The sequence below is a fragment of the Diabrotica undecimpunctata genome, chromosome 5, assembly GCF_040954645.1.
Source record: "Diabrotica undecimpunctata isolate CICGRU chromosome 5, icDiaUnde3, whole genome shotgun sequence".
Taxonomy (NCBI): domain Eukaryota; kingdom Metazoa; phylum Arthropoda; class Insecta; order Coleoptera; family Chrysomelidae; genus Diabrotica; species Diabrotica undecimpunctata.
The window spans coordinates 128,520,581-128,534,904 of record NC_092807.1 but is presented as its reverse complement, the minus strand read 5'-3'; the positions used below and the strand labels follow the sequence as shown (position 1 = coordinate 128,534,904).

At 32.5% G+C, this 14,324-nt stretch overlaps 1 protein-coding gene across 2 annotated transcripts in view; it reads right to left on the bottom strand.

Moving 5' to 3' along the window:
- Window positions 1-14,324, bottom strand: part of LOC140441785 (lysosome-associated membrane glycoprotein 1-like) — a 79,652-nt gene that overhangs the window by 21,879 nt on the left and 43,449 nt on the right. The window contains exon 5 of one of the 2 annotated variants that reach the window (XM_072532701.1): window positions 4,017-4,095. The exons of the other annotated variant lie outside the window; for it this stretch is intronic. Within the exon in view, the coding sequence (XP_072388802.1) occupies window positions 4,032-4,095 (64 nt within the window). The 3' untranslated portion in view covers window positions 4,017-4,031. Of the gene's footprint in view, window positions 1-4,016; window positions 4,096-14,324 lie in introns of those variants that run through there. 2 annotated transcript variants of the gene reach the window in all.

Below are 14,324 nucleotides of genomic sequence, written 5' to 3'. Positions count from 1 at the left end.
TATTGTCTTTGATTGATCGAACAAGAGATGAAAGTTTTTGTTGGGGGGTAAATATTGTTTTTATTCCTCTTGGTTTAAGAATTTTGTCGATTTTGTCAGTGACACCTTTGATGTAAGGAAGAAACGCTTTCGTATGATAAGGGTCTGAGTCTTTGGATTGAGATTGAGTGGGAGATTGATGTCTGTGGATGCTCCTATTGATGTGATTTTCGCGGTAGCCATTTTTGATGAGGGCTTGTTTTAAACAAGAAAGCTCAGCGGATCTACTTGCATCATCGGAAAGGCGTATTGATCTGGATACAAGAGTATTAATGACTGAATTAATTTGTGAAGGTGCGTGGTGAGAGTTGGCATGCAAGTAACGATTGGTATGTGTGGGTTTTCGATAGACAGAGTAATGAAAACCTTGGGATTGGTGTTTCTTTATGAAAACATCGAGAAACGGCAGGGATGAATCAGTTTCTACCTCCATCGTGAACTGGATACTAGGATGTATACCATTCAGATGGGTTTGGAAAGACACCAAAGCATCCCTGCCATGGGGCCAAATGACGAATGTATCGTCAACATATCGTAGCCAACATGTGGGTTTGAGCATTGATGTGGATAGTGCTCGGGTCTCGAAGTCTTCCATAAAGATATTGGCAATCACTGGAGATAGAGGGGAGCCCATTGGGGCACCATTTATTTGTCTGTAGAATTGATTTTGGAAGATGAAATAGGTGTTGGACATACAATGTTTAATGAGAGATAAGTGGTCTTGTTGGATACTGTACTTAGTTTTCAGAATGTTTAGAGTTTCATCTATAGGAATGTTTGTAAAAAGTGAGACAATATCGAAACTTACTAGAATGTCTGACGGTGATATAGGGTATTGTTTAAGAAGTTCGATGAAATGAAAAGAGTTTTTGACGAAGGATGAAGCATTTTCGGCGAAAGGTTGTAGAGTTTTGGCCAAATACTTGGCCAATGGTTGTGTAGGGCAGTTGTATGCACTGACAATGGGACGTAGAGGAATATCGGGTTTGTGAATTTTGGGGAGGCCATATATTCGGGGTGTTCTTGAAGACTTTTCACGAGGAATTAGAGATTTTTTGATGTCAACAGGAAGAGAGGTTTTATTGATAATGGCTTTTGTTGTTTTCTCCAGATAGGTTGTTGGATTATTAGGAATTGGTTTGTAGTCTGGAGTGTTAACGAGATTTGAAAGTTTATTGATGTAAGAAGAAGTGTTTAGGATGACGGTGGCGTTTCCTTTATCGGCGGGAAGAATGACTAGATCTGGATTTGACCGAAGTTCTTTCAGGGCTTTTTTCTCGGATTGGCTAATGTTCTGAGCAGGAGGCTTTGAGTTTCTAAGAACTCTAGAGATGTCTTGTCTGGTTATTTCAGCATCTTCGGAAGATAAACTGGAGATGGCTTCTTCAGTTTGACAGATGATTGTCTCAATTGGAATGTGACTTGGAGTAACAGAGTAATTGAAACCTTTTGCTAAAGCTTGAGTGGCAATGGCAGAAATGAGTGAGAGCAGACAAGTTTCAGATATGTTGACGATACATTCGTCATTTGGCCCCATGGCAGGGATGCTTTGGTGTCTTTCCAAACCCATCTGAATGGTATACATCCTAGTATCCAGTTCACGATGGAGGTAGAAACTGATTCATCCCTGCCGTTTCTCGATGTTTTCATAAAGAAACACCAATCCCAAGGTTTTCATTACTCTGTCTATCGAAAACCCACACATACCAATCGTTACTTGCATGCCAACTCTCACCACGCACCTTCACAAATTAATTCAGTCATTAATACTCTTGTATCCAGATCAATACGCCTTTCCGATGATGCAAGTAGATCCGCTGAGCTTTCTTGTTTAAAACAAGCCCTCATCCAAAATGGCTACCGCGAAAATCACATCAATAGGAGCATCCACAGACATCAATCTCCCACTCAATCTCAATCCAAAGACTCAGACCCTTATCATACGAAAGCGTTTCTTCCTTACATCAAAGGTGTCACTGACAAAATCGACAAAATTCTTAAACCAAGAGGAATAAAAACAATATTTACCCCCCAACAAAAACTTTCATCTCTTGTTCGATCAATCAAAGACAATATTCCAAACGAACAGCACGGAGTTTATGAAATTCCTTGTGCAGACTGTCCCCGATCCTATATAGGCCAAACAAATCGTAGAATTCAAAATAGGATTTATGAACATTCCATTTCTGTTCGCAATTCCGATTCAATTTCAGCTCTCGGTCAACACCATCTTCATACAGGTCACAAAATTGATTTCGAAAACTCCAGAACCATAGCCCCCATCCGCTTTTATAAACCAAGAATTATCCGAGAAGCCATAGAAATAGAAAAAAGACCAAATTGCCTTAATAAAAGAGATGACGCCATACGGTTACCTTCTACATGGAGACCTCTCATAAACAAAATATCGCCCCCTCCATCTTCGAATCAAAATCCCACTGTCGGAAATGTTCGCGCCAACTCTCGCGCCAATCCCCACCCTAACCCCCACCTAGGCCACGTCACCATCGACGGTATAAATGAACCGTCCCCTGGTCCCAGTCGTAGTAGTGAACTAGTGAGTGAACTAGAAGTGACTAGTGAGTGTAGTAGTGTCTGGGGGCTCGGGAGACTGAGACCTCGGAAGCCCTGAAGAAGACATCAGAGAGGATGTCGAAAGCTCGGCAAAATGGATATCGACGCGGTTCAACCCGGAAGACTGGTGAGTTTAATATTAATTTTTATAATAATATTAATCTTAGCTCTAAGTTTAATTGTACTAACCGCGGAAATCTTTCCGAACATATATATATATATATATATATATATATATATATATATATATATATATATATATATATATATATATATATATATATATATATATATATATATATATATATATATATATATATATATATATATATATGTGAAGTTTGTTCCTTTGATAAAGATTATTAGATCGTCGGCATATAAGCAAGCTTATAGTGGTGTGGGTATATCTTTTATTATGTCATTAATGACAACTAAAAATAATGTAGGACATTACATACCACTGAGGAGTATCATTCTTATTGGCTTTTGTTTGAAAAGTTCTTTGTTTTAGAAAGTTTTGGATGTAAGCTAAAGTGTTACCTTTGATATTCCAGGAGTGTACTTTTCTAAAATATATCATTTTGAACTTTTAATTACATAATTATAGCTGATTTAGCCGAGTATACTGTTTTTAATTATGAATTTATTAATTTAACATCTAGTTCATTTTACTTTACATTTAATAAAGTTTCCTATCTATCACAAATCTCGTTATAATGTAGGTTTTGACGTGACGAAAAGAATTTGAAATTGACAATAGCCAAACATATGCGTTATGTTTGGTTTTTAAGAAGTGTAACACTTTTACAACTGTCCCCTTTCGAATAAAAATCGATTAGTTTCAGCTTTTTCACAATATTGCCAAATATCAGAGTGGACTCTTTTGAGAAGTCAATCATGTAGTAGAAATTTATAAGAAATAAAAAAAAAGACTTGCAAGCAATAGTTTTTCTTTTAATACAGACTCGCAAATGTTCATTTGACTTCATTTACTTGTAGTGACGGATAGATTCATTCATTCTCATAATATCAACCTCCAGACAAAGACACTATTGTTAAGCTACTCTTTATATAAGTATTTTATATGTGTTTGTCTTCAACAACACAGTTTAGTTAAGAGATTTTGTTTTTGTATTATTATGTAACGTGAAATTCTAATAATATTTAAGTACAATCCATACAATATTAAAAACTATAGACAATTTTTTCCAAATCTTGATTTTTTTTTTGTCAAATCGAATATTTCTGTGATTTCGGTACCAAAATCCAATCATTGTGTAAAAGAAAAGTTGGTGTTACAGTATAAATATGATGGAGGTATATGATAAAATGGAGGTAACAATTTTATCGGTATTTTGGATGTACCCTGCTTTGAGTATGTGGACGTGTTGTAACTTTAAAATAATGAAAAACATTAATTAATTAAAACATGATAAATTTTTCATAGGAATATAATCCGATTCTCTTTTAGTTTCGGCAAACCTGAAAAATATTAGTAGCTAGATCACACAAAATAAAAATGAAGAAGATTAAGCAAAATGTACCAAATTCCATAAATAATTAATCTATCTTCTAATTCAACGTTAATAATATATATGTACAAATTTGGAATTTATTTTACGAAACATAGGCTTTTTAATACAATAACTCAGATTCCCTGATTTGCAATTACCCAGTGTAAATATCAATATAACGTCGCGATGTTTTATAATTAATTCATTTGTTCGACTGGACTCCCTCTCCAGTAGATATTCTACTACTGCAGCGCACCTTACCAAACGCAAACGATCATTGTATAATTAGATCTAGACGCCAGTGTAAAAACGGAAGACAGGTAGAGTGCATGTCAATTTACCAAAACCGTACAATTTTACGTAGATATGGAATTAAAAATATTATTTAATAGAGGTTCAAATATTCCACCTCTTTCTGCAGAGCCAAAACCAAAACTGTTGTACAGAGATACTCTCATATCCCTGGACAGTTCCTGTCTAATGCTTCCACAAAGATGAATTATTTTGTCCCTTAATTCCGCTAAATTTCGGGCCCTTTTAAAACCATGTCGATAAACACTTGCTTTCAAATATCCCCAAAGAAAAAAATCATTTAGGGATAAGTCTGGTGATCTGGGAGGCCATCTGATCGTACCACGGGAAGAAGTTAATTTATTTCCAAAAATGGTTCGTAAATAATTTTGAACTGCTCGTGTATTGCGAGCAGGACAGCCGTCTTGCTGAAACCAAATATCGTCAAAGTTGATAGGAAGTAATTGAACTGCTGGAATAATTTGATTTTGCAACAATTCTAAATATTTATTGCCCGTTAAATTTCCATCAATAAAAAATGGACCGACGATATATTCCTCCAAAATACCTGTCCAAACATTGAGTTTCTGGGGATATTGTATTCGGACTGGAATACTCAAGTGTTTATTATGCCGAGACCAATATCGTAGACAGGATTATGATTCCTATGTAACGAAAATGTCGATTCATCGGTAAACAAAATGTTTTTTAAAAAATGTTCATTTTCATTTTGTTTATTCATCATGAGTACACAAAATTACATGCGTTTGAAATTGTCGTCGGCTAATAACTCTTGAGTAGTTGAAACTTTAAAACAGCGGTAACCATTTCGTTTCAAAATATTCCTGACAGTCCTATCATTCATGACAACTTCTTCAACAAGTGTTTTGCTTGAAAACACTAGTTTCAGCAACACTACAAACATCAATTTCGCTATTTTGCCGAACTTCGTTGATTACTTTCTCTCGTGGTAGATCCGTACATTTTCGACAGTTTTATACACAACCAAACGATTCAAATTTTTTAATAATACGACTAATAGTTGATTGTGTCTGTATTGGCCTATCTTCATAGGCACAACTAAATAAATTTATGTCACGGTACGAGTTGCCCCCAAAACAGCATTTTGAAATTTGTACTTTTTACAATACATTTTACATTATAATGAGAAACAAAGGTATTTAATTTGCTCGGCCAGTGATGTTTCTTGGGACTGTTGCTCAATCGGTAGATACTTTCGGCAAAAATCGGTAGATTTCGATATATCATAATATACACCCTTTTAAATTTTAAATTATAAACAATATTTGGAATAATAAATGTGTTAAAGTATAAATTAACCAATTCAAATAATACCTAATGAACACAAAAATTGTTGTTAATAAAACATTATTATCTGCACAAAAATATAGAATTACGAATATTCCAAACGGAGTTTCACGAAAATATCGGTAGACGGAACATGACTGTCGGTGTATGCGTGCCAAATGCGCTGCTACAAATCGCGAAAGAGCAACAATCCAGTGGAACAAACATATTAATTATAAAACATCGCGACGTTATATTGAAATTTACACTGGTTAATTGCAAATCTGGGAATCTGAGTTGTTGTATTAAAAAGTCTATGTTCCGTAAAATAAATTCCAAATATATATATGTATATATATATATATATATATATATATATATATATATATATATATATATATATATATATATATATGTCTATAAATAATATATGATATACTTATACAGACATAGTTTCGCTTAATTAAACAGTTATTAAGCAAATGCAAAGAATCCATTCATTTAAAGCAACATGTATCAAAGGAAGAATATTAATAAAATTTGCTCTAGAATATAGTATACGAATCATGAGTACATATCTCAATCACAAATAAATGCATAAACGTACTTGAGTGTTCTCGGATTGACCGGTGGTCAGAATGACCACATACTATTAGAAGCCAACCGCATGAGGTCTATAAAATACAGACGCAGTTGCAGAAGGACAGATGCAAATTCGAACCACTTCTTATTCAGGGTAAATATGGAACAAACGATTACTTCAAAACATAGACCAAAAAGAAATGTTAGCAAGAGATATAATGGTATATTGGGATAACTATAAAAAAAGGAAATAAGAAATACATTTAGAAAGCAAATAGCAATCTCAGACTAGCAACTCAACATCGATATAAGACAGGGGGATGAAAATAAATCATCTAATACTGAATACAGCCCAATTGGCAACTGAATAAATAACTTAACAAGGCACAAAGCTTTGATGACGATTGTTGTGAGGCAATAGAAGAGCGAACCAAAATTATATAAAACGAAAAATATAAACAAGAATAAATCACATGAATATTAATGGTATTGACAGCAAGAAGTTATATGGTCAAAAATAAATTTCAGGTAAAAAATCATTTGATAACAAAATACTAATATGTTTTATACACACTGTGAACAAATGAATTAATTAAAAGGAAGTGCTTTAAGAGTGTGTAAAGCATTTAATTCCTAGCTGAGCGCTTTTGGTTTCCAAAGTCAACTTCAGCGCTATACTACAATATAATAACTTTTTTATCATCGAAATTTAAAAAAACTTAAAAAGTTTTCAAGTCATTAAAAAAAGAACAAGAAACACATTAAAGCACCTATCGATCTGGATAGACCCGAGTCCAAACTGATTGGAACTGAATTATACTGGCCTTTAAATGCTTTTTTTAACTGACAAGGTGTCATAATTAGGAAATTAACATTTTCAGTGTCATAATCATTTTCATCAATTCACAGATTATTCTTTTAAGGCTTTACATCTAGACCATTCAAGTCCGTCTTGCATGGCATATCTCTTGCGTAGCCTGTTTACATCAGAGCTATTTTTGTGCGATTTTGAGATGCCACTTTCACTGTTGCCAACAGAAGAAATATATTATTAACTAGATATTTCACTGGAAAATTTCAGTCCAGCGTTAAATATAAATTACAAATGATTACATCAAATAAATAACGTTTACCCTGACACAATAAGGTGAAAAGACCGGCTATTTCATGCAAGTTTATTATTTTATAAATTTAATTTTTAAATCTTTTGAAAGTTTGTTGATCCTAAAATATTAGCTATGAATTTGGTGATCGGTAAAAAATATAATACGAAGCTCAAACTTTCCCAACAAATGAATTGACAAACTAGAATTACGCTGGTTTTTGTACGTTAGATCGATTTCATAAGACTACTTTACGCAAAAAGAAGAAATACAAGCTAGAATAATGGCAGGCAATAGAAGTGTACATGCTCTTAGTGGAATGTTGAAAAGCAAGTTTTTATCAAGAAAGGCAAAAATACAGTTATACAACCAATAGTAACGTACTGCAGTGAGACATAGACAATGACAAAAAATGAACAAAATTTACTGGAGATATGGGAAAGGAAAATCCTGAGGAAGATATATGGAGGAATAATAAGGGACGGTTTATGGATAAGAAGATCAAATGATGAGTTAAAGAAATTATATAATCAACCTAACATAATAGGAGTCATAAAGGCACAGAGACTAAGATGGCGAGGTCACCTAGAAAGGATGCCAAACACGAGGACTCCAAAAAGGGTACTGAACTACACTATAACTTTAAAAAAGAGAAAAGGAAGGCCAAAAAAATAGATGGAATCAGGAGGTAGAAAAAGATATGGAAGAAATTGGACTAGAAGGCCAGAAAAGAAAAATGAATAACAAGAAGGAATGGAGAAAAATCACATATCGAGCCAGAGAAGATCTCAGTACATAAAGGAAAGCGAAAATGAAGAAAGAACAAACTTTCTAAGCCATGGGCCTCTATGGCCTTTAGTGCTATTGTATATACTTTACGCAAAAGTTCAGTTATTCTCCAAAACTGACTTATTTGTAACGAAAGTTGTACAATGGACTAAAATATCATTTTGTTTACGTCCTAGCCTTAAATAGGAGGAAGTGAGAAAAAATTTAGTGGAATGACTGTAGATGGCAATTGATTGGATCTCCAGTCGCATGGTGACCGGCAAAATCACTAGCGTTAATATATAAGTCTATTGCTTGCACCCGTACCATAAACAAACTGTTAATGTGTCTTTTTTGTACTGTCTTAATGACTTTTGAAAACTTTTTTTTTAAAATTTGATGAAAAAAATTTGTTCCCCATTTTGAACGAAGGATCACTTTTTTGTAGTAGTATTTTTAAAAATTTGACGTAAGTCAAACCATGCCCATAAGATGGCTGTGTAAGCCAAAAGCACTTAACTAGGACAATTGCTTGCTAAGAGCAATTATTAGTAGCAATATATGACAAGTTGGAAATGTGGACCAGATTTTTTCAAAGCATTAAATGCATTAAATGCAAAAGAACACAACTAGAACATCAGAAATCAATCAGAAATTAAACGAACAGTACGATGGATAGCAAATACCAACAAATGCAGAAATTTTTGGTATTACACCAGATTAAGGTGGAGAAAGGTCCAAATTAAGAAGTAGCAATGTCGATACTAGTGTGGGCTAAAAAACAAATTCCAAAATAGTGGAAAGAAGATATTCTATGCCCAATTTATTAGAAAAATGATATTACAGAATGTAGAAATTATAGGGATATAGCTTTGCAGGACACAGTATACAAAATATTGGGACTAGTAATAAGGGATATAAATAAATAATAAGCGGAAAGCTGCATAGGCTGATAGGGGAGTAGAAGGCAGGTTTTAAACCAGCTAGGGAGGTATCAGAACAAATCTTTAAGATGAAACAGACTTTAACCAGCTCATACGAATACAACCTGTCAGTAAATAATCTCTTTACCGATTTTAAGCAGGTTTATGACAAATTAATCAGATCAAAGCTTTTGAGATATATTTCCGAATAACCAAATGTCAGTTAAAAACTATGAATTTTTCTTTAAAGAAAAATTAAGGTGATTTAGTAAAATATATCATTTAAGTCTGTGGCGACAGAGAGGGTAGGGCGTTTGGAATTCTGCGGGCATTGTAGTAAGGATTTGCTAAATAGATATAAATGAATATGCATTACCGGTCGTCAGACCGAGCGAAGTAGAACTTTTGTGCCCGGGCGTTCTTTTTGCAGAAAAACAAAAACATCTGAACTCTGCGTTTATATAACATTTTCTATGTCGTATTTTGTATATTCAATTGAAAATATTTATTCACGTATAACATAATCACGTATAATAGCTCTTTATTTTCGAATAACTGAGCAACGAGAGTATTAATTTTTTATTAATATTTTCGTATGACATCTTTGTGATTCTTACGTAAATGATGAAAAAAGAATTATCTCTTTCATTTCTTGAGTTTTTACCGTATACAATTTGTTTTAGATATCCTTCTCCTTATCATAATAAGAACCCTGGTGAATTAAAAGTATCTTCTAGATTTTGCAAAGTTTTTTACACCATTTATGTTCACTCTTGTCATGTTGTCTTTATTATTTTGTGAATGTAATGTTAGCAAGGCTCCAATTATGGGTACTATTCCTTCCTCCGAGCTCTGGATTTTCTTTTGTAATTTATCTTTCGACAATTCCTTGTTCCTCTAAGTTTCCAACTATATTTTCCATTGGTATTTCTTCCTATTATCTTAATTAGGCCTTCGATGTTGTGATCCATAAGTTTTTCTTTATCTTTCAGTATTCCAGTATACTTTAATAGATTATTTTTGAAAAAAAAAAACACTGTAAAATTAATCTAGCAACAAAATGTACAGAGAACAGCTTTAAATCTTATAGCTAGCACAAACACAAAATTGATATCGTAAAAGTTTAGTAAAAAGCAGTGCGAACAAGCAAGTGCAAAAGTAATTTTTGACACATTACACAAGATAGATTCGTTTACAATATATTAACATGTAGATTTTGATACGTTTTACAATTTTCTTCTACTATATTGTTAAAACACTCACACTCCATAAGCCGCGCAAATAGGGAGAATTGGGACACAAAAAGAAAACAAAAAACATTTTCCCAGGAAATTTATTTTAGCTCAAGTTACACAAATACAGCTGTCACAGCCAATATATAATTTTCAGACCTATACCTTTCACAGCAAATACAGGGCGGTTCAAAAAGCTTTTAAAGCCAACAAATAACGTCAGCAACAAAAAATTCTAGAAACTAAGTTTCATGTGTTACCCTGTATACCTGTCAATTCATACCAGGCGATTTCCCGATTAAAATGTAAATCTATCAGTACTATGTGGACTGTTCCTCACAATAATGCAACTAGTTTAAGTGTCATTTAAGGGCGACTAAAATTTTTACGAGGAATACCTGGTACTGTTTATGAGAATAATTCATATTTACTATTATAAGGCATTATACCTAGATTTAGTTATTTTACAGTACTACTATTTACTAATTATGTTACTTAATGCTATCTAATTGAATGTTTGCATAGGTTCTTTAAAAATGAGTTATTCTACCCTTTTTATTAAATATATTTAACTGCGTTAATTATAATTTTATAAGTAATATAAATCACACGATGTCCAGGCAACATTTTTACGAGTTATTATTGCCAACGGTTGTTTTTATTAAAACATTTAATTTGATTACACAGTCAGCATCATTCAAAATACATTTTTAAATTAATAAAAACCAGTACGGCCAGATACATTAAAAAATATCTCACAAGAAAATAATATATATTGACCAATTGGATCGTAAGATGAAGGAAAAAATAATGATAAAGAAAATATTGAAGATCCCACAAAAAACAGCCCAGACGGATTCGTTTAGTTGTTGATGCTTTTGTTTTTACCGAGTCAGAATTTTGATTTCGTATATATGTCCCTGAAAAGTTGTTGCGTATTTTTTAATTTTTCATCAAAAACCTTTGTTCAAAATTGACGAAGTAATTTCTTCGCAATGGAGTACATCAAGGTGTACTTTTTTCCATGCGAAAATTAGCGGAAAAGTGTAAAAATAACGTTTTGGAAATTCCTTTAGAGAAAATCGGAAATACATTTAAAGTTACAGCAAATTTTGCGATAACATTTTTTATTTTTGAGTAATAATTTTGTAAACCAGTTCTATGCGGAAAATTAAAAAATTTCTACGAGAAAAACTCTTTGTTATATCAATCGCTGACTTTTTTAGTACAGAAGGACAAAAAACGTTCCAAACTCATATTAAATAATGAAAGTCAGTTAACTTGGTAAATCAGTTGATTAAAGAGGAGTCGTTTCTTTTTAAATTCAAATTGGGTCGATTTAATGGAAAAAAATCTTTGTATTAAAATTTAATTGATTTAATGTATTTCATATAAAAAAAAGAATTTTTTATTCATACTTATGAAAAAAATATATATATTAAACTATGAATACTTTTACAGTAAAAACAAGTTTGAAAAACAAAAAAATTATTAGGCACTCTTTAAAAAATTTCCCAGTCTCACCTAATTAGCTGACTTTTTTATTTTTAAAAATAGGTTTGAAGAGTGGTTCACACTTCAACATATAAAAAAAGGACAATTTACAATTTTACACGTAGCAAAGATTAAAAATTTTCGAATTTTCCTAACAGAGCTGGACTACAAAATTATTATGATAAAATAAAAAATTGTATAATAATTTACTTTAAGCTGTTTTTAAAATCGCTTAAAACTATTCATACCATATTTTCATAAACAATAAACGCCGATTTTTCGTTCTAAAAATTTTAGGGAATTTTCCATAACTTTTTTAGTTGGAGTATATTCAAAACTTTAGTGATAAACAGAGACATATCTTTAAAAATCTAGGCTTCGACTTATTGCAACCAACTTAAACTATTCTTGTATGTATACATATCGACTGAACTAAAAACGTGTACTCGGGTATTTACAGTTTAGATTTATTTATCAAAGTATAGTGTGATACTATAGAAAAGTCACACTAATCTAGGCTAAGGTCAAAAAGTCGAGCATTACAGTTATAAAGAATAAAAAAACAAGAATACGTTATAAGAGGGATTAACTTAGAGGCACTATAAAAATGTTAATTATCAGCAAATACATTTAGACCTCAATTGAAAAACCCATAAAATTTGGGTAAGATATTATATAACAAGTTTTATTAAAAAAGGTATATTTGTTAATAATCAAATCGAGAAAGATTTTTCGATTTTTTTACTTTTTTGCTGACAGCCGTTAGCGGTTTTTGTTGTTTCATAACATATACATATCTGCATATAAGTTTTTGCTTATACATTTTCTTTTTAACTTTTTTAAAGAACCATCCTACTATTTAAGTGTAAGTAACTACTATGAATGTATACCAAATAAATCAGCTGTTTTAAAACTCGTATTTTTGATATTAACTAAATTCTAATAATATAACCTGTTTTGCTGGAATATTGAGCACAAATCTAACGTTTAAAAATAAAAACTAACTATTTATCACCGGCGGACGTGTAAAAGTAATGTATTTTGTGATTAAATCAGATGAAAACTACATAAACAGTTCAACTATAATTTCGAACTGTTTGTTCTGCTCAGTTTGCCTATTTTATTCACTTGAAGGACATCAGTTAGAGTTTTATCAAACTAAAAACGAAAATTGACTCAAATGGTAGAACGATGGGGATTTCTACAGAGAAATCAATAATTAATACTGATGTCAAAGACATAAATCATAAATGGATAAATAAAAGGGATCCACAATGTAATACACTGAAGAAAAAAACATCGGCATAAAATTACAAAATTATTGTAAGAATAAAAAATAATCTCGAAGTCAGTCAAGGTCTCGTAGTATAAAGCTATGCGCACACTTGACCGAACCGGCCGGCAACGGAACGCACCACGACGATCTGAAATTTAATGTTTTTGTGTATTTGAACGAATCAGCGTGCACTTTACGGTTTAATACATCGATTCACACCGAAAACTGAATGGAATGGAATATTTTCGCGGATATTGCGTAGTGGTGCGTTGTCTGGTGTCCTAATGAGCGCTACCGCAATGGAGCAAATCAAAAAATGTAAAATACTATCGACTTCCATGTTTGTCGATCCTGTGCGTATTTCCCATCGTCTCACTCCCATTTTCTCCAAATCCTCCCAAACTGTATCTTTTCGCCTTTTTCTAGACCGTCTTACAGATCATCCCCCATGTGTTCTTTCCCAAAATACATTATTATTAAGACGATTGTCATTACTGCGTGAATACTGATTCTGGCGGAATATAATTTCTAAATGTTTTATTTTGATAATGATGATTTTTGTTTGATATTGATAAAATTTGTGTGTGCGATCGATCAAATCGGGAAATAAATTTACTTTTCGTGTTTGGCTGTGCCTCTTCCTCGCAGCACAAACTAACAATAATAATTTTTAAGTCTGACTAAGCTGACGCGATTTTGACGAGAAATACGAAGGCCTTCAATTCCAGTCTCTTGTGGTTCATTCTGTTGCCTACCGGTTCGGTCAAGTGCGCGAGTACCTTAAGAGTTAAATATGAAACACAGAAATATCTCCACACGTTCTAATTAAAAAAACCGCACGCCCTAAGTTTGCTACTATGACAAGAAAGCATATACCAACATATAGCTTTGGTAACTTGTCAAATCATTTTTAAAATGTCTTACAGAACCGATATCTTGAATTCAAGAAAAAAAGATCAGGTCTAAACTGGAAGGACATGACGAGTATGTAGAACAAAGAGATAAAATAGGCAAACTTTACCACTATCTTCTCTATATTCATTGACAATAAAACAAAGAGTAAAATTCGGCAACTTTTTATTTCCTGTACGTAAAATATATCCTTAATATTTGAAAATTTGCTTGACATGAACGATGAATAATAAGATGAACAGAAAAAGGGTATATATATTTTTTTAATGAAAATATTCTAAACAAATGAGCAACATGTACAAATCACT